The sequence below is a fragment of the Oncorhynchus gorbuscha genome, linkage group LG23 (genome assembly GCF_021184085.1).
Source record: "Oncorhynchus gorbuscha isolate QuinsamMale2020 ecotype Even-year linkage group LG23, OgorEven_v1.0, whole genome shotgun sequence".
NCBI classification, from domain to species: Eukaryota; Metazoa; Chordata; class Actinopteri; order Salmoniformes; family Salmonidae; genus Oncorhynchus; species Oncorhynchus gorbuscha.
In genome coordinates, this window is record NC_060195.1 from 24059630 (window position 1) to 24081969 (window position 22340).

At 40.6% G+C, this 22340-nt stretch overlaps 2 protein-coding genes across 2 annotated transcripts; both read right to left on the reverse strand.

Moving 5' to 3' along the window:
• Positions 1-6442: 6442 nt before the first annotated feature.
• On the reverse strand, positions 6443-12936 carry LOC124011511 (LON peptidase N-terminal domain and RING finger protein 3-like). Its single transcript, XM_046324953.1, has 10 exons — positions 12110-12936; positions 11370-11488; positions 10998-11261; positions 10660-10882; positions 10447-10537; positions 9847-10083; positions 9532-9690; positions 9036-9198; positions 8764-8913; positions 6443-8653 (listed from the first exon to the last, which is right to left on the reverse strand). Exons 1-10 carry the CDS (start codon positions 12750-12752, stop codon positions 8492-8494), a joined length of 2211 nt encoding a protein of 736 aa, XP_046180909.1. The 5' UTR covers positions 12753-12936; the 3' UTR covers positions 6443-8491.
• Positions 12937-14290: 1354 nt separating this feature from the next.
• Positions 14291-21259, reverse strand: commd5 (COMM domain containing 5). Its single transcript, XM_046323691.1, has 7 exons — positions 20749-21259; positions 20467-20627; positions 20299-20327; positions 19583-19633; positions 15488-15583; positions 15170-15245; positions 14291-14513 (listed from the first exon to the last, which is right to left on the reverse strand). The coding sequence occupies exons 1-7, from the start codon at positions 20888-20890 to the stop codon at positions 14412-14414; spliced, it is 657 nt and encodes a 218-aa protein (XP_046179647.1). The 5' UTR covers positions 20891-21259; the 3' UTR covers positions 14291-14411.
• Between the last annotated feature and the right edge of the window lie 1081 nt (positions 21260-22340).

The following is a 22340-nucleotide window of genomic DNA, read 5'->3' on the forward strand; positions in this document are numbered from 1 at the left end:
ACAAATGATGTGACTCCATTACAAGGTGTCTTGAGAGTTGATGTACCCATGCGTTTTGTAGTCATCAAATCTTTGTCAAACATTGACGTTGAGGGAGAATCTAAGCAATCAAATATTGTTGTTTTTTCAGAAACAAGGGAACAGATCATTGGGACTCAGATACCATCTAGATTCCGTGGCAGTGGAACTTATAGTGATATCATTCTGCCCACCAGTGGAGTCCAGACTGAAGGTGCTGGGACGTACTGCAGGTGCTGAGGGAGAATTGAAGAGACAGTGACATGGAACACTGACTGAACACCCACCTAGGAACCCAGCCAGATCCTGATGTGGGCCACCAGGCTGATAAAAATACAGAGGTTGACAGAGAGACAGAGCTGCCAGGTGAAGGATGGAATCTGAGCATCAACAGAAGCCAAATAACTCTTTCAGCTCAGAGCATGGGGGGACTTGCTGCTAGATCCGTATCGGTCCAGCAGAGCATCGAGATTAGTGCAACTGCAACTCTTCTCTCTCCTTCCCATCGCACGATGACCACTAGCACACGCAGCAGAGCTACTGCCACTCTGAGGATGTTGTCTTGGGGTTAGCTTGCTTCTACTATATGTTGGTGCTCAACCTCCTCTTCAAAAGGCTGTTAAGTGAGGGTTTCATCATGATCGTCATTGTTCGGCTGCAGAACTGTCAACCTGAAGCGTTCTTCAGTATCTACGGTCACTGGCAAGGTTTGCTATTTGATGTGTTTGCAGCCAAGGTTTCAACGCAAACATAATACACAAATAGTAAAGGGGGACACCCAATAAAACATGCTTGAGCATCGCATTAAAAACACTCATCTTTGTTTTGAGAATTTCTATTCAAGGTACAGACTGACTAACTCTAGCTTTGACTCATTTTATGCAACCTAAAGTTATTTTATTGAACTGCAAAAATGATTCTGAATTACCAAGAAATGTTGATTAAATACTATAACCTCAATTTAAAGCAGAGTCTGTGATTAGCTGGACTGACCTACAGTACCAGTCAAAGGTTTGGACACACCTACTCATTCAAGGGTTTTTCTTTATTTGACTATTTCCTGCATTGTAGAATAACAGTGATGACATCAAAACCATGAAATAACACACATGGAATCATGTGGCAACCAAAAAAGTGTTAAATCAAAATATATTTCAGATTCCTCAAAGTAGCCACCCTTTGCCTTGATGACAGCTTTGCACACTCTTGGTGTTCTCTCAACCAGCTTCATGTGGAATGCTTTTCCAACAGTCTTGAAGGAGTTCCCACATATGCTGAGCAGGTGTTGACTGCTTTTCTTTCACTCTGTAGTCCAACTAATCCAAAACCATCTCAATTGTGTTGAGGTCTGGTGATTGTGGAGGCCAGGTCATCTGATGCAGCACTCCATCACTCTCCTTGGTCATATAACCCTTACACAGCCTGGAGGTGTATGTTGGGTCATTGTTTTGTTGAAAAACAAATGATAGTCCCACTAAGAGCAAACCAGATGGGATGGCGTATCGCTGCAGAATGCTGATGTATCCATGCTAGTTAAGTGTGGCTCGAATTCTAAATAAATCACACAGTGTCACCAGCAAAGCACCATCACACCTCCTCCATGGTGGGAACCACACATGCGGAAATTATCCGTTCACCTACTCTGCGTCTCACAAAGACACGGTGATTGGTTCCAAAAATCTCACATTTGGAGTCATCAGACCAAAGGACAGATTTCCACCAGTCTAATGTTCATTGCTCGTGTTTCTTGGTCAAAGCAAGTCTCTTCCTCTTATTGGTGTCCTAGTAGTGGTTTCTTTGCAGCAATTCGACCATGAAGGCCTGATTCACGCAGTCTCCTCTGAACAGTTGATGTTGAGATGTCTGTTACTTGAACTCTGTGATGCTTTTATTGGTGCTGCATCTCTGAGGTGCAGTTAACTCTAATGAACTTATCCCTTGCAGCAGAGGTAACTCTCGGGCTTCCTTTCCTGTGGCTGTCCTCTTGAGAGCCAGTTTCATCATAGCGCTTGATGGTTTTTGTGACTGCACTTGAAGAAACTTTCAGAGTTCTTAAAATGTTCCGTATTGACTGACCTTCATGTCTTAAAGTAATGATGGAATGTTGTTTCTCTTTGATTATTTGAGCTGTTGTTGCCATAATATGGATTTGGTCTTTCATCAAATAGGGGTATCTTCTGTATATGACCCCTACCATGTCACAACACAAATGATAGGCTTAAACACATTAAGAAGGAAATAAATTCCACAAATTAACTTTTAACAAGGCACACCTGTTAATTAAAATGCATTCCAGGTGACTACCTCATGAAGCTGGTTGAGAGAATGCCAAGAGTGTGCAAAGCTGTCATCAAGGCAAAGGGTGGCTACTTTGAAGAATCTCAAATATAAAAGATGTTTTGATTTGTTTAACACTTTGACTACTACATGTTTCCATGTGTGTTATTTCATAGTTTGATCTCTTCACTATTATTCTACAATGTAGAAAATAATAAAAATATTTGAAAAAGCCTTGAATGAGTAGCTGTGTCCAACATTTTGACTGGTACTGTATATCAAACTCAAAGCATACCTTGTTGATCCATTAGAACTGCAGTAGCATGGAAACGAAGTCAGAGGGAGCATTAACACTGCCTGTTGCTATTAAGCCATTCCTGCATTGCACAGTACACATTCCACATACTGTACCTGAAAATACCCTTTAGTTTGTAATGACTTAGATGGAACTTACTTTTACATGATATGATTAAGCAGGCACACTGTCTTCCTTCCTGTGTACTAGTATTTATAACTAAGTAGCCTACTTTACCCAATTACATGTTATACAACCACACTTGGAACGGCTTGGCTCGCTTGACCTTCTTGGGCTGCGCTGCCATTGCAAACCTCTGTGCCATTTTCTGCTGTGTTACACAAGCACATTACTCACATCAAGGGCTTTATTATGTCTAGTGAATAAGGCACCTACACACCCAGTGAATGGCCCGGGCCAGGTACTGTTATGTAAAGGCTGTTCAGCTACAGCTGTCTAAGTGCAGATATGTCAGCCCAGCCATTTGCTTCTATGGTCAGAGTGTTGAAGGGTTACAAACCTTATTAAATGCTAGGTATTATTTATTTTTGACAACTTAGTGAATTGAGCTTCACCTCACTAAGAAGTGTGATTCTACAGTTTTCCTGATGTCCACAGTGTCCACTTTTTGACTACTGGACCGCACTGACAGTGACCGGGCTGGAGAGGGGGTATTTGTTACATCATGCACATAAAAGCATGTACAGGGCTGTGAAAAAGTATTTGCCCCCTTCTAATGTTCTCTACTTTAGTATATGTTCGATACTGAATGTTATCAGATCTTCAAACAAAACCTAATATTAGATAAAGAAAACCTGAGTGAACAAATAACACAACAATGACTTACTTATTTCATAAACAAAGTTATGCAACACCCAATGCTCCTGTGTGTAAAAGTAATTGCCCCCTTACACGCAATAACTTGTTGTGCCACCTTAAGCTGCAATGACTCCAACCAAATGCTTCCTGTAGTTGTTGGTCAGCCTCTCACATCGCTGTGGAGGAATTTTGGCCCACTCTTCCATGCAGAATTGCTTTAACTCAGGGACGTTTGTGGGTTTTCAATCATGAATTGCTCATTTCAAGACCTGCCACAACATCTCAATTGTGATTAGGTCTGGACTTTGACCAAGCCATTTCAAAACTTCACATTGGTTGCTTTTTAGCCATTTTCATGTAGACTTGAGTGTGTGTTTTGGATCATTGTCTTGCTGCATGACCCAGCTGCGCTTCAGCTTCAGCTAACAGATGGATGGCCTGACATTCTCCTGTAGAACTCCCTGATACAGAGCAGAATTCATGATTCCTTCTATTATGGCAAGTCGTCCGGGTCTTGAGGAAGCAAAGCATCCCCAAACCACCATTATGTCTGGCGAAAACTAAAATGTGAAGATTTGGAATGGCCTACTCAAAGTGCAGATCTACTCCTAATTGAGATGTTGTGGCAGAACTTCAAACGAGCAGTTCATGCTTAAAGCACCACAAATATCACTGAGTTAAAGCAGTTCTGCATGTAAGAGCGGGCACAAATTCCTCCACAGCGATGTGAGAGACTGATCAACAACTACACGTGTTGTATTTGGCGCATGTGACAAATACAGTTTGATTTGATTGCAGCTAAAGGTGGAACAACCGGTTATTGAATGAAGTGGGGCAATTACTTTTTCACACATGTGAATTGGGTGTTGCGTAACTTTGTTAATTAAATCAATAAAATAAGTATATTTTTTTGTTATTTGTAAACTGAAGTTCCCTTTATCTAATATTACGTTTTGGTTGAAGATCTGATAACATTCAGTATAAAAAAATATGCTAAGACAAAATCAGACAGGGAAAATACTTTTTCGTGGCATTATACTTCCAGATGACAAAAGTGGTTCGGAGAGGGGAGATAACCGAGGCACTGACTCATGAAATGTCTTTTGTGTTCCACAACCTTCCATTTCAGCCCATGGGTTAAGCTCATGTGCATGGGGTGTTTTGTTGGAGGCACAGACCACACATTCCCAAGAGTCAGGAATGTTTCAGTGGCAGAGATGTTTCCTGTGTTTCAGCTCATGTTGATAGCCCTCTCAAACGTTGCTTTTGAAAAGCCTTTGCAATCTAATGGCCCCCTCATCTGGTGTTTAAACAATATGTATTTATTTAATTGAATTAGAGTAGACAAGTGTAATGCAAGATAAGACTATGGCCACATACACAATACAACTTGTACAACTGATGTAAAATGCATTTTACACAATGGTTGTGATACAACAGTCTGCCTGCACAAAAATCATTACACAATCATTGGGTGGTGTCTCCACATTGCCTGTGGAAAAATGTTTTTGTGGACAAACTCTCTGTTGCATCGCAACTGTTGTCACATGTTGTAAACTAGGATGTGTACTCTTTAGTTTGACTATTCCTCATCACAGACAAAGCTTTGAGGGATACAAAGACAAACCCTGCAATATCCGCTGCAATATGATAACCATTATACAACACTTTGATTAGGCACATTAAAATAGCATGCATTTATTCGCAGCAGCTTAAGGCTGAGGGCAGGCTGTCTGCACATTACAAGCACAGCCAGCCCAGTGTGACAGCATGGAAGTGTTGGCAGCATTGAAGCGATAGGAGACAGTAGGAGCCATCCATCCACTGGTAGCATCTCAGAGCTACCAGCCACAGGCAGCAGCATCTCAGGGCTATACATGGAGCACCTAACACTGTATCATACGAGCTTGTGGCACACACAGTCACACACTTCTCACATGGGCACTCTCTAGCCCTTTGACACACTGCCCTCTCTCATGCAGTTTCCCACACTGTTTACAATGGACGATCTAGCACTAAGTGTGAGTTCTGTCGTCACATCAGCACACAGACAGGCACTTAACCTCCCAGATACCTTTTCTGGGTAAGTTAGGTAACCAGTTTTCCCACAATGCACTGCTTTGCCCTACTTCTGTCAGTGTGCTACATGTTTTATAAAATTGGGGGAAGGTGTATCCGCCAAGTTCCAATAGCAACCCCTCTAGTGGCCTTATCACTTCAGTTACATAACCTTACTTGGCGTGTAACATAGGACTAGTGTTATGTGGCCAGTCTGGCTAGGGCACGCTGATGAGGGATCTGTTTAAAGGCGTATGCTGAGAAAGAGTATCTTTATACTCTCTAGTTCCAGTGGGGCTCTCAGTACAGTTGAATAATATCTGGCTTAGTCGCTTCACACCTTTGAGATCCCATTTGTCACTCACTAAAGTTTGTTTATGCATTTTTCTGTCCTGAACAAACAAAGCATGACGCCTTATTCAAAATAACAAAGATGGGGGGGGGAGTCCCTTGCCATTTTGGCACGATTCCTGTACCGACTGCTGAAAAATGCCCTCTCCCAAAGGCAGACAAGACACCCTGATCCTCTGCAGATGCTAACCCCATTTCAAAGTTTACGTAACGTCTGACTGCCCCGTTATGTAAGCCCTATTAAATATATCCCCATGGCTTCTCCCTCCCTCACTCCCACCAGACTGCTAATTACATTGGTGCTACTTGTCCCCTCTTCCTCAGAGTCCATTATCCCTCCCAGTCAGGGACGTGCGGTTCGGTATGGGTAAGGTCATCTCCTCCAGCAAAAAGGCAGAGCTGCAGAATGTGGGGCAGTGGGGCAAGGGGAGTGGAATAGTGTTTCCTTCCTCCTAAACCGTGACCTACATTCACACTGTTGTGTAAAGTCAATGCAGCCTTACATAAGCTTTCTGTTATGTCCCAACATTCTAGACGTTTCTAAAGAGCTATATTGATACTTTAGACTAACATGTAACCAAAGGAGAAAAATGTTGAATACGTGACGAGACCAATGACAGACCATCGGTTTAGCTCTTATTCCACTAATTAAGTGCCTTTTTTATTCAGACGTATGTTTTCTGTACATTGTATAACATTGCAATGACTACATTTCCATCAAAACAGAAATATAACGTCGGATAAGATGCCTACAACATACATTCCATTTTTTTTGTAAAGACATACAGTTCGAGGCAATTATACCTGTGTTATACAATCACCCAAAAAAGACTTCATCCGTGGTCACCTCATCTCCATAGAAACAAATGACATGTCCATTTGAATTAGCATGTTCTGTGGTGGAAGAGCTAGAGGTCAGTGTGACAGAGGTAGAAGGCTTCAATCATTAGAGCAAGGTTCAATGTGGAATTCAAAAAGGACAGGAAGATACAACGTTGTTGTTGTATCTGAAAGTCCAGCTGAAAATACTCAAATTGTGTTCTTGCGTTGAGATGATTTTCATTTAGTTGGGATAAAATACACAATATAATACCAATATTTGTAACAACAACAATACTCACAATAAACCAGGACTGGAATTGTTTAAATTACTGTTTTTCTCCTCAGTAATAGTTTGGAATTTAAGCCAAGTCTTCCTCGGTGGAACGCTACCGTGAACCCTTAATTCTGCTACATAGTTTGAGCTTTATGGTACTGGCATCATGGAAGAAATCCAACTTAAGGCACTAAATGTTGAAAAAGATTCGAAATCACTGAGTGTTTGATGCTACCGTTTATGAGGACTGCCAGTGGACAACAACTGCTATGACAAGATGACCGTTCAAATGTCAGAAATAACTATTCCAACTCCTTCGTGAGCTTTTAGAATGGTTAGACTGCTGCCTGTTTCATCTGACTGTAATGTGTGTTCGGAAAATCATTTCAGAGTGTTTTGGGCTTAGGTCAGGACAACCTAATGCAAAACGTTTTTCTAAAACCAAACTGAGAATAGTAGAAAATGGTAAGAGTGACAAGGCTGATAAATCCTGCACGCTCTACAAGTTGATATTTCCCTCGTCTACAGTTATTTGCATGTTCACATTCATGTCGTTGTCTTTTGTATACAAGACAGGAATCACGCTGCACAAGTGGAAACCATTATTGCAAAATCACTCTGAGTTTGTTCGTCACGTGCGTCATCTCTAATTTATGACCATATAATGTTGCAAATAATAAGAGACAAGGCAGCCCTATATGAATACAATAACCTACACTTGGCCCTTGGAATACAAAACATAATAGTTGTTCATTAACACATTTCCACAAGATTTAACAACAACATAACCATCCTGGTTCAACATTGTCTGTATAAAAAGGTGATCATCATAACATAAAAACAACAGCAGAAAACTAGTTTTTTTTTTAAAGTGTCAGACAAAGAATCATGTAATGTCCAACAAAACAATTAAAAAGGTTTTCCTTTCTTAAAGGCAAATCCCACGACCCATCTTTGCTCACCATGTGAGTATCACTTATGCTGCTGCTGCAAAGTAGGTCATGTAAATAACAATACACATTCCATCGTAAGTAGGAGATCGCCCCATTCAACTGGAGGTGTATCACACTCATCTCCACCAGAACAGGGAGGAAATCCGGTTATCTGAATGATAGAGTTAAAGCAGCAGCAGAACTTGTTCTGTATCGGCATTTTGTTAACTCACTTTCTACATTTTCAGGGGTTTTGGTTTTGATAGCATGTCATTTGTGGTGGTTAACAAACCCTATGGAAAAAAAAGTTATTTATGTAATAGTTTAGAGTTTGTCATCCCTCCCAGGCATGTAAACATGTTACATGCACATGCTGTGTTTATAAATAATAAAGAAAAAATAAAGAAAAAAATAAAGAAAATCATTATTGTCTTTAAAGGACACTGATTAAGCACACTGATTCAGTCCATAAATATCCTCTTCTAATCCTTGGAAGGAAGAAATAATCAGCATCACATTTTGGTAATCTAATCAAAGCCCACTTGCCAATAACCTATTTACGCAGAAGGCTTTCGTTAACATTTGGTCTTTCTGACAAAACAGACATCCACAGGGAGGAGATGGATGGTTGTGTGAGGGTTGGAGTCACCGAGAGGAGCGGTTGCGGGTCATGAAGAGGAGTACTCTGCGGATGCCACTGAGTCTGTCCTTCAGGGAGGTCAGGGCAAGGAAGGGCAGCTGGGCTCGACCCTGCAGAGGAAGGACTGCCAGCAGCCACCAGCACCAGGACGGCCCATTGGGGCTGGCCTACAGGGGACAACCAGAACAATCTATCCATAACCTGTTCAATACAAACTGTGCCGTATCAAAATAGAGTGAACACAAATACGATCTGTATCCAGAGTTCACATATTTACCTGTGGTTCAGAGTTTTTCTCCGGCATGGGCCCAAAGTGACCCACGATCCTCTCCATCTGTTCTGCTCTGAGGGAGTTGACCCAGATTAAGGCCTGGTCGTACACTGCATCATGTAGACTCTGCAGCTCCTTCTCTGTCACACCCTCCACCTATACAGAACAGAAACAGCCTTTATTAGCACAGCGAGATACACGAACACACTTTAAACATGTTCAAACAAGTTCAGAGAACATTCACGCAAATGCTTGAGTTTATGTGATTAACAAATAACCTTAATGTCTTCCAGGTATTCAATGTCTGCTGTGTTGTACCCATCTCTCTGGTGGTGCTCAATGACTTTAAACCTTCTTTTCCCGATGGTGTCAACAACGGAGCGGCCATCTGCAAAGAATTCCACGTTTCGGATCTCCAGGAGGCAACCATAATCTGCAAATCTATGGGGAAGGAAAAAAAGTAGATATGGTAAGCAAATAAGACCAAAAATGTGCTTACGGCATTCACAGGGGGACCAAACAATAAAATAGGCTATATAAACTATCTGAAGTTGCTTATACAAAATGACATGCAAGACCTGCTCAGTTCTGATAATACCCTAAGGCCCTCAATGGGGACAAACAAGAGAATTAACCCAATGGGGCCAGACAAGAGAGTTGACCCAATGGGGCTTCTGAGTTGTTAACATGAACTGCCAGATGATGCCGATGTCCCCTGTCTGACTGAGGAATATGCAACACAATGTCTCTCTGCTTTGTACAGGCTTTACTCACCCTTTGAGGTTATCATCGAGGCACATTCCAAACTGCTTGGTGCCCATCTCCATACACCTGCGGATCATCAGCCGGTAGCAGGGCTCAAAGACGTGAAGAGGGCATGGAACTGTGGGGAAGGCCATGGTGCAAACAAATATAGGCACGTTCTTGTTTAGACTGCAAAAGAAGAAATCAAAGTAGAGAAAATTATTAGTTTGAGGAAATAATATATCCAAAGTTACAGGTGAAGAAACATAAATGCCATGTTTACATGTCTTTGTTACACAGTACTGGATCAATGGGGTAGTGTCTGTATGCTGACGTGATTCTTACTTCGATAAGTCTGCAATCTCCTCCGCGTTGACTTTCTGCCTATCTATGAGCTCGGATGGCAGATACGTGCAGATGAGGTTCTCCACCAAGACAGTCTTGTTGTATTTACTTTCTGACAGATACTCTTTCAGATCCATCTTGCAGAGAGGACACTTGGGGTTGTAGTCCAGACATCGCTCGAGGCATTTCAGACAGAAGGTGTGTCCACAAGGAGTGGTGACTGGTTCATAAAAGAGCCTAGGGTATACCATGGAGAGAAAGGATACTCAGAACGTCTCACACTACTCTAGTGTTGATTACTTTCAGGTTCTTATTTATAGTGCATTGCATGTCAATTAGAATGTTTGAAAATTAAATGTAAGCTATAATGGTGAAAATAAGTTGTTTACCAATTAATCTTTATTGCTTAATACTATCAGAAAGGAAGATTGATATCTTGTGTTCACTTGTAAACTAACTGACTTGTATCAGGCTGAGGAAATAACTTTTAATCCTAGAATATCAGAATCAAAAGCAGAACACTATATTACTATCCTTTTAGCCTTAAGTGGCAAATACTACAATTTAGCTACAAGTATTGTCATGGATGGTAGTACTCACCTCATACACAGAGAACACTCCAGGTCAGTCGGGTCTATGAGGCCAGCAAGCACTGTACTCCAGGAAGTTGCCTGTTCATTCTGGGTCACTTCTGTAAAGGAGAACCATTTGAGTTAGAATGTGAATCTCAACGACTACTTCACTTACAGTAGACATCATGCCAATAAAGCTCCATTGAATTGAAGAGCAGAGACAAGAGGCATTTAAACTTACCATATCTGGAACGCTTGCAGATGTCGCTACTGTCCAATTGGCTGTCCTCAGACGAGCTACGTTTGAGGAAGACGCTCCTGTTGGTGACGCTGGGATGGCAGACATTCACCTGATTTTCTCTTTTCTTTCCGCTGCATGTCTCAAACGAGCCATCTGTCTTAGATTCACTCATCGTGGGCGACAACGTCAACTTCTCGTCAGAGGCGATGATGTTCTTGTATTCCTGTGAGAAAGGGTGATGATAGGACATTTCAGTAAGTTCATGAGCTCAACTCCAGGCACTATATGATAGTACTGTATTGCATAGACAAACTCAGAAGATAGATGACTTCTCTTACCTTGTAAGATGTGGTGATGATGCAGCTTGAGGTGTTCAGAGCGTCACCTTTAAATCTACTTCTGGAAGATAGTAGACTTGTGCAGTCCAGGATTCTTCTGTGTACTTGATCAGTGACAGGGGCCAGGAGATCACTCAGAATATTTTGCGCCTCTGTTTTTGCCAGTTTACTCTCAGGGTCTAATGCAATGACGACCAGGTACTCTCTTAACACTTCTTCACATTTCCCCAGAGTGACAAGAGCTTGTGCTTTTCTAATATGTCCCTGGAAGAAAAATCATGTTTAGTAATCAGTACAATCCTACAATCTCTTTGCATTGTGAAGTTCTGATGATAGATCTAAATGAAACATGGCAAAACATCCAACACTCACCATGGACCAACGAGGCATGAGCTTGCATGCCATCTCTGCATCATGGAGGGTATCCTGGTAATTCTTCAGACTGGAATTCATCTGTGATCGGTTGCTGTACAGAACATGGTCCCTTGGAGCTGGAAAATAAATACAACATACTGAAAATGATAATCTATTAATTATTCCATCATTCTATCATTGAATGTCACACAAGACCATTGTTCTTTAGATCACAGTGCAAATGTGGGGATTTTTGATTGTTGTGGTTCAACATTTGAAGAAGTATATGTTTAATCAATAATGACAGTGGAACCAATACTCCTGTGTCTACTGTTGAACTTGAATTACCCTTGACCCACATTTATTTTACTGTTTGTTACACGATCGCAACAAAATGCCATGGCTCACATGTCACTCAATGTTTGTTCGCCAAGCCCAGTGTTTCCCAAACAACCCTGGCCTAGCCTACATAACATTTTATTTAACCTTCACACGCCCATGTCTGACAAAAGCACGATTCTCTCCTAATTAAGGGGTTACAGCCTAGTAAAACAGGATACATTGTTATAATAATTTCCCCATCGAAATCTTACAATGTAGCGCAGTTTACACCACACGCTGCTGATTCAGCTGTCAATTAAACCAGCCCATGGGCACTGAAAACAGTACTCTACATACTGTTGCAACATTGCATAGGATTTAATTGAATTTAATTTCATTTAGAACATTGATTTCAATGAAAAGGTCAAATGCCATACCTATTTGTATTGCTTTGTTGTATTTTTCCAAAGCAGAATCCGTTTTCTCTGAATATAGTCCATTCCCCTCACGTCTCAGATGAACAGCAAGTAATTGAACTGGAAACCACTTTGATAACAAGTTACTAAGAACAACATTCACTCTATAATTGTCCACATCATTGCATTTGGTCACGTCATTGCACTCTTTGCAGCAGACGGGCGTTTTTTCTCTGTCCAGGCACTTTTTGCAAAAGCAGTGTCCACAGGGCAAGGTAACTGGCTCGTATAGAAATCTATAACATATTCTGCAGGTAAATGCATCATATCCAACGCAATAAGAGTTCGTCTCCTGCCTGTTGCTTTGACTGTGTGTCCCATCATTTATTTTAATACTGTTAGAGAGATATTTAATAAGATTCTCCAGATGGACTGGTCGGAGTCTCTCGATTTCAGCCGCTTTTCGGTAGATTTCGAAAGCTTCGTTCAATTTGCCAGCAAATGCCAGGGCATCGGCTCGTTTCACCAACAGATCTTGCTGCTTACCAGGGTCACGGAGGAGCAGCATTTGACATTCGTATATGTCTGCTGCGAGCCCGAAGTTTTTAGATTTAAACGCTTCTACCGCAAGAAGCAGCATACAACCTGTACTATCCGTTCCCATGATGACTGCTGTTGTGTAGTATTCTCGCGAAATTAATATTTCCTTTTTGGAACAACAGGTCGTTCTCTATTTATCTCATTTTCTGAAGTCTTCGCCCCTGTTCAGCTCACTACTCAGACGATATGATAGCACACCATAAATAATATTCTCACTTTTAAAAAATAAATAAATAAAAGTTACATAAACTGTCATGTGACCACAGCCAGCTGTTTGTATTGGACAGGTTTCTAACGCAGTTGCCTAATAACAATTCAGTTGTAACAGAGCGTCTGGACTGAAGCGGTCAATGTGCTGAAATGGGTCTAATGCGTAATACTTGTATAGATGTACGTAGGTTGATGGCATTCCATCACTGGTCTGTTGGACAGTAGAGCATATGGGGCGGCAGGCTGCCTAGTGGTTAGAGCGTTGGACCAGTAACCGAAAGGTTGCTAGATCTAATCTCCGAGTAGACATAGTAAAAATCTGTCTTTCTGCTCCTGAACAAGGCCGTTAACCCACGAAAACCCTCTAAAATAGGATTCTGAGAATCCTTTTTGGTTCCACATAGAACCACCTCAAGGATGATATTTGGAAGCAGATGTTCTACCAAATAAGGTTTTATGTGAACTGAAAAGGGTTCTATCTGGAACCTTATTTTCAGAGGGTTCTCCTACAGGGACTAAAAGTTCTACATAGCACTCTGAGTATGTTGCAGTAGGCTATAAAGTGATATAATAGAGAGGGGGATGAATGAGCCAATTGTAAACTGGGGATTAATAGGTGACTGTGACTGACGGTTTGAGGGCCAGATTGGGAATTTAGCCAGGACACCGGGGTTAACACCCCCACTCTTACGATAAGTGCCATGGGATCTTTAATGACCTCAGAGAGTCAGGACACCAGTTTAACATCCCATCCAAAAGATGTCACTCTACACAAGGTAGTGTCCCTAATCACTACCCTGGGGCATTTGGATATTTTTTTAGACCAGAGGAAAGAGTGCCTCCTACTGGCCCTCCAACACCACTTCCAGCAGTATCTGGTCTCCTATCCAGGGACTGACCAGGACCAACCCTGCTTAGCTTCAGAAGCATGCCGGGTGGTATGCTGCCGGAATTAATGTGGCACATTAATAGGCACTGTGCTAGAGGCAGTATTACATGGAAATTGTGTTTTTATTCATTCAAGGACAAAAGACTGTTAGTGGGTTACATTGTTACCCGAATTCCTCCACACAGGTAGGTCGTATGAGCTTGCAAATGAACTCAATCCCATTTTCAGACAGCCAGGGACAGGTCAACCTTCTTTTACAGTGACTCTGAAAGTGGGCCATCGGTGTAACCCAGTCAGTCTAGACCTGGATGAGGTTTAGCCTTCATCCTGTGGCTGACCCATAACTTTCCCCCATGTCACCTTAGCAATTCTAGGTCAACTTTACTTTGCATTGTAATTTAAAATAAACACATGGTTATAAACACAAACAATACATTTACTGTTAACACCATTATTAAGTCAAGTGCTAATACAAATATCTGATATTTAAAACACAACACCCATTTTGGTACAAATGATCATATTTAATATCTACAGTATGACATGTCAAACTTATAAATCCTTTTTATGGCAAAAACCTTGCCTGATGAAACCATCTTCTCATAACCTTACTGACATGCACGGTTAATCTTGAATCTTCAAAACGCTTCTCTTCTCCAGATCGTTCATCTCTTTAAGAATAAGCGCAACGTTGTATCGGAGTTCTTGGAACTTGGAAACAGGCACCTAGAGAAAAAACCCAGACATATTTAAAAAAAGGTAGACTGGTAGAATGACGTTGCCATGAGCAGTATGCCATGTTCTCTTCACTCATTTACAACGTGGTAGCCACGGAACCAAAACAGCGGAGAAGTTGAGCCTCGTGCTTCAACGTCAACGTCCTTAGTTGCTGCGGAAATTGACCCACTATGCTGTTTTCTTTCTGCATCTATGTCATATTGCTGAGTCTACCTTTAAAAATTACCCAATTGTATTGAAGGAAATAACACTATTATTAACATTATGAATGCTGATATCAAGCTCTGTCATACAAATGGACTATGGAATAAATGCTATGTCTGATTACTTGTTTGAACACAGAACAATATTTATGTTTGAGGGTTCTTCATGCCAGACAGTTCTTCACCATAAGACGTTGACAGTCTAAAACAGATGTAGCCCATATTCTAGTCTAAATCATGTTGTACACAGTTGCATAAAGCAGGGACACACTGTTACATAGTAACCTACTTGCAACTGTGATAGGCCAACATATTTACAGGCCGAGTAATTACACACATCTTTACATGCATTAGACAAACTTAAATCAACCCTCACCCGAGTAAGCCAGTGAGGAGACGTGCATATGAAAGCCATAACCAGCAAGTTGTTTGTGTTTTTACCTCAAAGCGATGGGCCTTTCCATCTGAGAGCTTCATCTGCATTAAAATGGAGGGCTGCAAGGCACGAGCTAGGGAGCTTCCAAGAAAACAACAGACAATGTGATGCATGTATTATTAAATCAGAGCCTTCTAAGCAATACAGTTTGCTTTTTAAATTCTCACTACAGAATGAAATGTGTTAACTATTTATCAAACCATTTATTGTACTACTATATAACGATAACACTGCATGCATTTTTTTCTCAGTTTAATTCTCTGTTCAATTTCTCCATCAAAAAGTTGACCCTCCTATGTGATAGTGAACAAAGTATAGTGTACCTTGTTGATATGGCCACATCCACTCTCCATCTAAAATCCTTCAGGGAGGGTAATCGAGGCCCCTGCTGTGTAGCCACTGCCTCCAGTGCTGTTCGTCTGAAACCCCCCCCAGAGAAAGCAAGGGACAGTAAGCTGATCCACAATCACAGAGTGAGCACCACAGGGGTCTCTGTGCACAATAAACCCACCACTTAAGTGCTGGAAACCTGGATTTTAGTTTAAGACAAACCTTTTCATTAAGTTTGTCATTTCGTGCATTCGGAAAGTAAACAGACCCCTTGATTTTTTCCAAACTGTTACATTACAGCCTTATTTAAAAAAAATGATTTGATTGTCCCCCCCAGCAATCTATACCCAGTGGTGGAAAAAGTACCCAATAGTAGTCATACTTAAGTAAAAGTAAAGTTCTCTCTTAAGGATCTGACCCCCCTTTTTTTCCTCTAAAAATGACATACCCAAATCTAACTGCCTGTAGCTCAGGACCTGAAGCAAGGATATGCATATTCGTGATACCATTTGAAAAGAAACACTTTGAAGTTAGTGGAAATGTTAAATTAAAATGTAGGAGAACACCACATTAGATCTGGTGAAAGATCAAATAAAAACGCTTTTTTGTTGTTGTACCATCATCTTTGAAATGCAAGAGAAATGCCATAATGTATTACGCCAGCCCGAGCGAATTTAGATTTTGGCCACTAGATGGCAGCAGTGCATGTGCACATTTTTAGATCGATCCAATGAACCATTGCATTTCTGTTTAAAATGTATCAAGACTGCCCAAATGTGCCTAATTTGTTTATTAATACATTTCCAAGTTCACGACTGTGCGCTCTCCTCGAACAATAGCATGGTATTCTTTCACTGTAATAGATACTATAAATTGGACAGTGCAGTTAGATTAATCTTTCTGCCAATATCAGATATGTCTATGTCCTGGGAAATGTTCTTGTAACATACAACCTCAAGCTAATCACATTAGCCTACGTTAGCTCAACCCCCCAAAGGGGTTCCCACTGATCCGGTATTAATAGAAAATTACTCAAGTTAGTCACCCACTAAAATACAACTTGAGTAAAAGTCTAAAAGTATTTGGTTTGAAATATACTTTTGTCTCAAATGTAATTGCTAAAAAAATATTTAAAAATCCATATATTACAGAATTTACAAATTAAGCATGTGTGTTTAGTGAGACCACCAGACCAGAGGCAGTAGGGATAAGAGAATTTGACAATTTTCCTGTCTTGCTAAGCATAAACATTTAAGTACTTTGGGTCTTAGGGAGAATGTAAGGAGTAAAAATTACATTGTTTTCTTTAGGAATTTAGCAAAGTAAAAGTAGTCAAAAATATAAATAGTATAGTAAAAGTACCTATACCCCTCAAAAACAATTTAAGTAGTACTTTCAAGTATTTTTACCTAAGTACTTTAAACCACTGACAATACCACATAGTGACAAAGCAAAAACAGGTTTAGGCATTTTTACAAATGTATAAAAAAAAAAAAAAACACCAATATTACATTTATATAAGTCTTAAAGACCCTTTACTCAGTATTTTGTTAAAGCATCTTAGGCAGCTATAACAGTAGAGTCTTCTTGGGTATGACAACAAGATTGTATTTGGGGACTTTCTCCCATTCGTCTGTGCAGATCCTTTCAAGCTCTGTCTGGTTGGATGGGGAGGGTCGCTGCACAGCTATTTTCAGGTCTCTCCAGTGATGTTTGATCGGGTTCAAGTCCCAGCTCTGGCTGGACCACTGCACTTTACTCCGTTCATCTTCCCACGATCCTGACTAGTCTCCCAGTCCTTGCCGCTGAAAAACAGCATGATGCTGCCACCACAGTGCTTCACTGTAGAGAGGGTGCCTGCTTTCTTCCAGATGTGACACTTGGCCTTCAGGACAAAGAGTCCAATTTTGGTTTCATCAGACCAGAGAATATGGTTTCTCATGATCCGAGTCTTTACGTGCCTTTTGGAAAACTCCAAGCGGGCTGTCATGTGACTTTTACTGAGGAATAGCTTCCGCCTGGCCACTCTACCATAAAAGGCCTGATTGGTGGAGTGCTGCAGAGATGGTTGACCTTCTGGAAGTTTCTCCCATCTCCACAGAGGAACTCTGGAGCTCTGTCAGAGGGACCATCGGGTTGTTGGTCACCTCCCTGATCAAGGCCATTCACCCACAATTGCTCAGTTTGGCCAGCTCTAGGAAGTGTCTTGGTGGTTCCAAACTTCTTCCATTTAAGACTGATGAGGCCACCGTGTTCTTCAGAACCTCCAATTCTGCAGAAATGTTTTGGTACCCAGCCCCAGATCTGCCTCGACACAGTCTCGGACCACTACGGACAATTCCTTCGACCTCGGGGCTTGGTTTTTGCTCTGACATGCACTGTCAACTGAGGGACCTTATATAGACAGGTGTGTGCCTTTCCAAATCATGTCCAATCAATTTCATTTAAATAAAGGTGGACTCCAATTAAGTTGTGGAAACATTTCAAGGATGACCAATGGAAACATGGTGCACCTGAGCTTAACTTCAAGTCTCATAGCAAAGGGTCTGAAAATGTACAGTACCAGTCAAAAGTTGACACCTACTCATTCAAGGGTTTTTCTTTATTTGACTATTTTCTACATTGTAAAATAGTAAAGACATCAAAACTATGAAGTATAAATAATATCATGTAGTAACCAAAAAAAAGTTATTCAAAGTAGCATCGCCTTGATTACAGCTTTGCACACTCTTGGCATTCTCTCAACCAGCTTCATGAGGAATACTTTACCAACAATCTTGAAGGAGTTCCCACATATGCTGATCACTTGTTGGCTGCTTTTCCTTCACTCTGCAGTCTAACTCATCCCAAACCATCTCAATTGGGTTGAGGTTGGGTGATTGTGGAGGCCAGGTCATCTGAGGCAGCACTCCATCACTCTCCTTCTTGGTAAAATAGCCCTTACACAGTCTGGAGGAGTGTTTTGGGTCATTGTCCTGTTCAAAAACAAAATTATAGTCTCACTAAGCGCAAACCAGATGGGATGGCATTTCACTGCTGAATGCTGTGGTAGCCATGCTGGTTAACTGTGCCTTGAATTCAAAATAAATCACAAACAGTGTCACAAGCAAATCGGCCCCACACCTCCATGTCCATTGCTCGTGCTTCTTGGCCCAAGCAAGTCTTCTTATTATTATTGTCCTTTCGTAGTGGTTTCTTTGCAGCAATTCAACCATGAAGACCTGATTCACAGTCTCCTCTGAACAGTTGATGTTGAGATGTCTGTTACTTGAACTCTGTGAAGCATTTATTTGGGCTAGTCTGAGGTGCAGTTAATTCTAATGAACGTATTCTCTGCAGCAGAGGTAACGCTGGGTCTTCCTTTCCTGTGGCGGTCCTCATGAGAGCCAGTTTCATCATAGTGCTTTATGGTTTTTGTGACTGCACTTGAAGAAACTTTCAAAGTTCTTGAAATGTTCCAGATTGACTGACCTTCACGTCTTAAAGTTCTTACCATATAGGCCTATCTTCTGTATATCACCCCTACCTTGTCACAACACAACTGATTGGCTCAAACACATTAAGGAAAGAAATTCCACAAATTAACTTAAGGCAAACATGTTAACTGAAATGCATTCCAGGTGACTACCTCATGAAGCTGGTTAACAGAATGCCAAGAGTGTGCAAAGGCGTCAAGGCAAAGCGTGGCTACTTTGAAGAATCTCAAATATAAAATATATTTTGATTTGTTTAACACTTTCTTGGTTCCTACATTATTCCATGTGTTATTTCATAGTTTTGATGTCTTTACAATGTAGAAAATAGTACAAATAAAGAAACCCTGGAATGAGTAGGTGTCCAAACTTTTGACTGGTACTGTATGTAAATAAGCAAAAATGTCCATAAACCTGTTTTCCTATTGTCATTATGGGGTATTGTGTTTAGATTGATGTGCAAAATGTTTTACTTTATACATTTTAGAATAAGGCTGTAACGTAACTAAATGTGGAAAAAGGGAAGGGGTCTGAATACTTACCGAAAGCCTTGTATAACAACAAAATGAATTGTGGGAATATAGGCTAATGTTAATCCATAACAAGTCAACATACCGATTGCCAAACACCACACTTGCAAAGTCTGTGATGAATTCCTCAGGTATCCTACAATGAAAGAATGGAATGTCAGCTGAAAACAATTCAAAACATGTCCAGATAATATTTTGATGGCACAGTATGAATCATTGCTTTGAATAATGTAGACTGCCAAGTGTAGTCAGTGTTTCATATTACGATAAATGCAACAACAAACAAAAAACCTTTGGGGTTAATTTACACAATGATATTTTGTAATAATGTGTGTATTCTCATATACCACCAGCTCCTTCTGTGATAGGCAATCAAAGATCCCCATAATTTGTTTATTGTAGGGTTCCCCAACTGGCGGCCTTGTGGGACAAATTTGGCCCGCATGTGGTTTTATTTGGCCCCCTAAATTATCTGAGCAAATAATAGACTGAAAACACCAGGAAATCAGCTTCAAGTGATTTTAATTTAGGAAATCTGTTTCCTAATAGTGACAGAATTGATCATATACAAATACAAGCAGGGTTTGAAATGATTATGTTTTGGTCAAATCTATTTGGGCTTTACGTGGACAATTTGCAGTCTACAAATTATTTGTAATTAGGCCCCCAACCATCCTTGGCTGAATCTAGTTGATAATCTCTGGCCTATTGTAAGAAGTTGTTCAATTCCATGATACAGGCAAGATAAACTGATGAGTCACAGCTTTGAGATATGATGAGGTGATACATGGAAGAAGCTACCTTAGTTCCCTTAGATCTTCTTTGAAGACCTAGAAGACGTAAAAATATATATTTTATTGTAGATGTTATGTATGAGTCATGAAATCAGACGTCATCTAGAAATCCAATCTGACCATGGTCTATGAGAGTATGGTTTCAATACAACATAAACAATAACCAGTTCTTTACCTCTTGTTTTAACGATGATGTGGGGATACGTAATGCCTCTTTTAGGAGTCTGTACATTCCAGCCACAACATAACACAACCGTTCTTCAGGGAGGGCAGCATTTTCCGCGATAGCCTTCATTGCTTCTCTGCAGTCCTTGCCCTCAATAGCACTCACCACCGCTGGGAATAGACACAAGAAAAGTGATGTCAAAATGGTTTGCGTGTGTGGATAAACGGAAGAGAAATTAAAACAAATTAATTTAACAATATACCAAAGTTAATGGCATGCAATTTAACAAACCTTTCAGTATTTTTCTAAACATTTCTTGGTCTAAATCCTTCAGCTGTTTAGCCATGATTTCGATTTCTGATGGTATCCTTCCTCCCAAAAAACTTGAGTCTTTGGATGCACCAACCGCGACTTTGGCATGGCTTGACGACATTATACTTCATATATAGCTAAACTTCTTGAACAAACCTAAATAAGCGTAACCTCTTTTCAAATGATGATGTTTGAGTTGACTAGCTTGTCGGTTTATTTATTCCAGAAGATTTCTGTAATGGTAGATCACATGACATGCCTTCTTCTAATGGCGGTCTGCAAACAACCGTGCCTCTGCCGCCACCTACTGTAGTGGAGGGTGTGGTCAAGCATAGTTTACAGACTAGAATAAAATAAAACAAACAAACATACATACAACTAAAAATTAAACCCTCCTACCTAATCATGTACTACTAAGTACATTTTAAAAAGTTAACAAATAAACAAACCCTCCTGTCTCTCCAGAATCCCTTCCAACCTTCCCCAGCCGAGATGCATCCATCTGCAGCCCTGCAGCATAGCCTCTGACTAATATTCGTCTGTCACTCGACCCAATACTATTTATCGCCATCTACTGGTCGTGGTTAATCCCTTACACAAACTGTACATGTGAACTCCTCCTTTTCTTTCCTGGATTACTTTCCTTCTTTCCTCTCTCCCTTTCCTTTTCTCCTTTCCTAATTTAATTTCCTCCTTTCTTAGCTTCCCTTGGCAGCAGGTAACCTAGCATTACAGCATTGGGCCAGCTGGTTCGAATACCCAAAGTGAGCAAGGCATTTAACCCTAATTTGCTACTATGGCTGACACTGTAAAAAAACACATTTCCCAGCACATATCTGGTGTATGTAACAATAAAACATCTTTATAAAAAAAATCCTTCCTGACTTCCTTTCCTAGCTTCCTTTCCTTTCCTCCGTTTTATTCCCTAGATACCTGCACTCCTTTCCTAGCTCCCTTTATTTCCCTCCTGTCTAGCTTCCTTTCCTCTTCCCCTAACTCGCTTGATTTTCCTCCTTTCCTAGTTAGGAAAAAAGGGAAAGAAATGAAGATAGGGAAGGAGGAGAGGAAAGGGAGGTAGGGAAAGAAAGGAAGCTTGGCAAGGATGAAAGGAAGCTATGAAAATATGAATAGAAAGGAAGCCAGGAAAGGAGGAAAGGAAAGGGAGAGAGGAAAGGAATCTACAAAATAAAAGGAGTTCACGTGTATGTGGTAGGGGTTAAACATGGTCAGTAGATGGCGATAGTAATAAAATTAAAATAATACAAAATAATACAAATATTGGTCACGTTCACATATTTAAATCAGACCAAATCAAATCAAATTGTATTGTTCACATACACTTGTTAATTAGCAGATGTTATTGCGGGTGTAGCGAAATGCTTATTGGTTTTAGTGACAGGAGGGTTTTAGAAACAGGCTAGCTCTGTTTTATTTTTTTACAGAAAAGTAGTTTGATTTAGTTTTTTATTTATTTTGTAGTTTGTTCCGTTTTTCATATTTCTATAGGGGATTTTAGAACTACTACATATAAGGTCAGTGCTCCATGTAATCTCTCTCAGACAATGTCAATT

Coding starts and splice junctions, on each gene's coding strand:
- commd5 (XM_046323691.1), bottom strand. CDS start 20,890: ATGTCGTCAAGCCATGCCAAAGTCGCGGTTGGTGCATCCAAAGACTCA. Junction 15,246..15,487: donor GATGTGGCCATATCAACAAG/GTACACTATACT, acceptor TTTTCTTGGAAG/CTCCCTAGCTCGTGCCTTGC. Junction 14,514..15,169: donor GAAAGGCCCATCGCTTTGAG/GTAAAAACACAA, acceptor TTTTTTCTCTAG/GTGCCTGTTTCCAAGTTCCA.
- LOC124011511 (XM_046324953.1), bottom strand. CDS start 12,752: ATGGGAACGGATAGTACAGGTTGTATGCTGCTTCTTGCGGTAGAAGCG. Junction 10,883..10,997: donor TCATCACCACATCTTACAAG/GTAAGAGAAGTC, acceptor CCTTTCTCACAG/GAATACAAGAACATCATCGC. Junction 8,914..9,035: donor AATACCTGGAAGACATTAAG/GTTATTTGTTAA, acceptor TGTTCTGTATAG/GTGGAGGGTGTGACAGAGAA.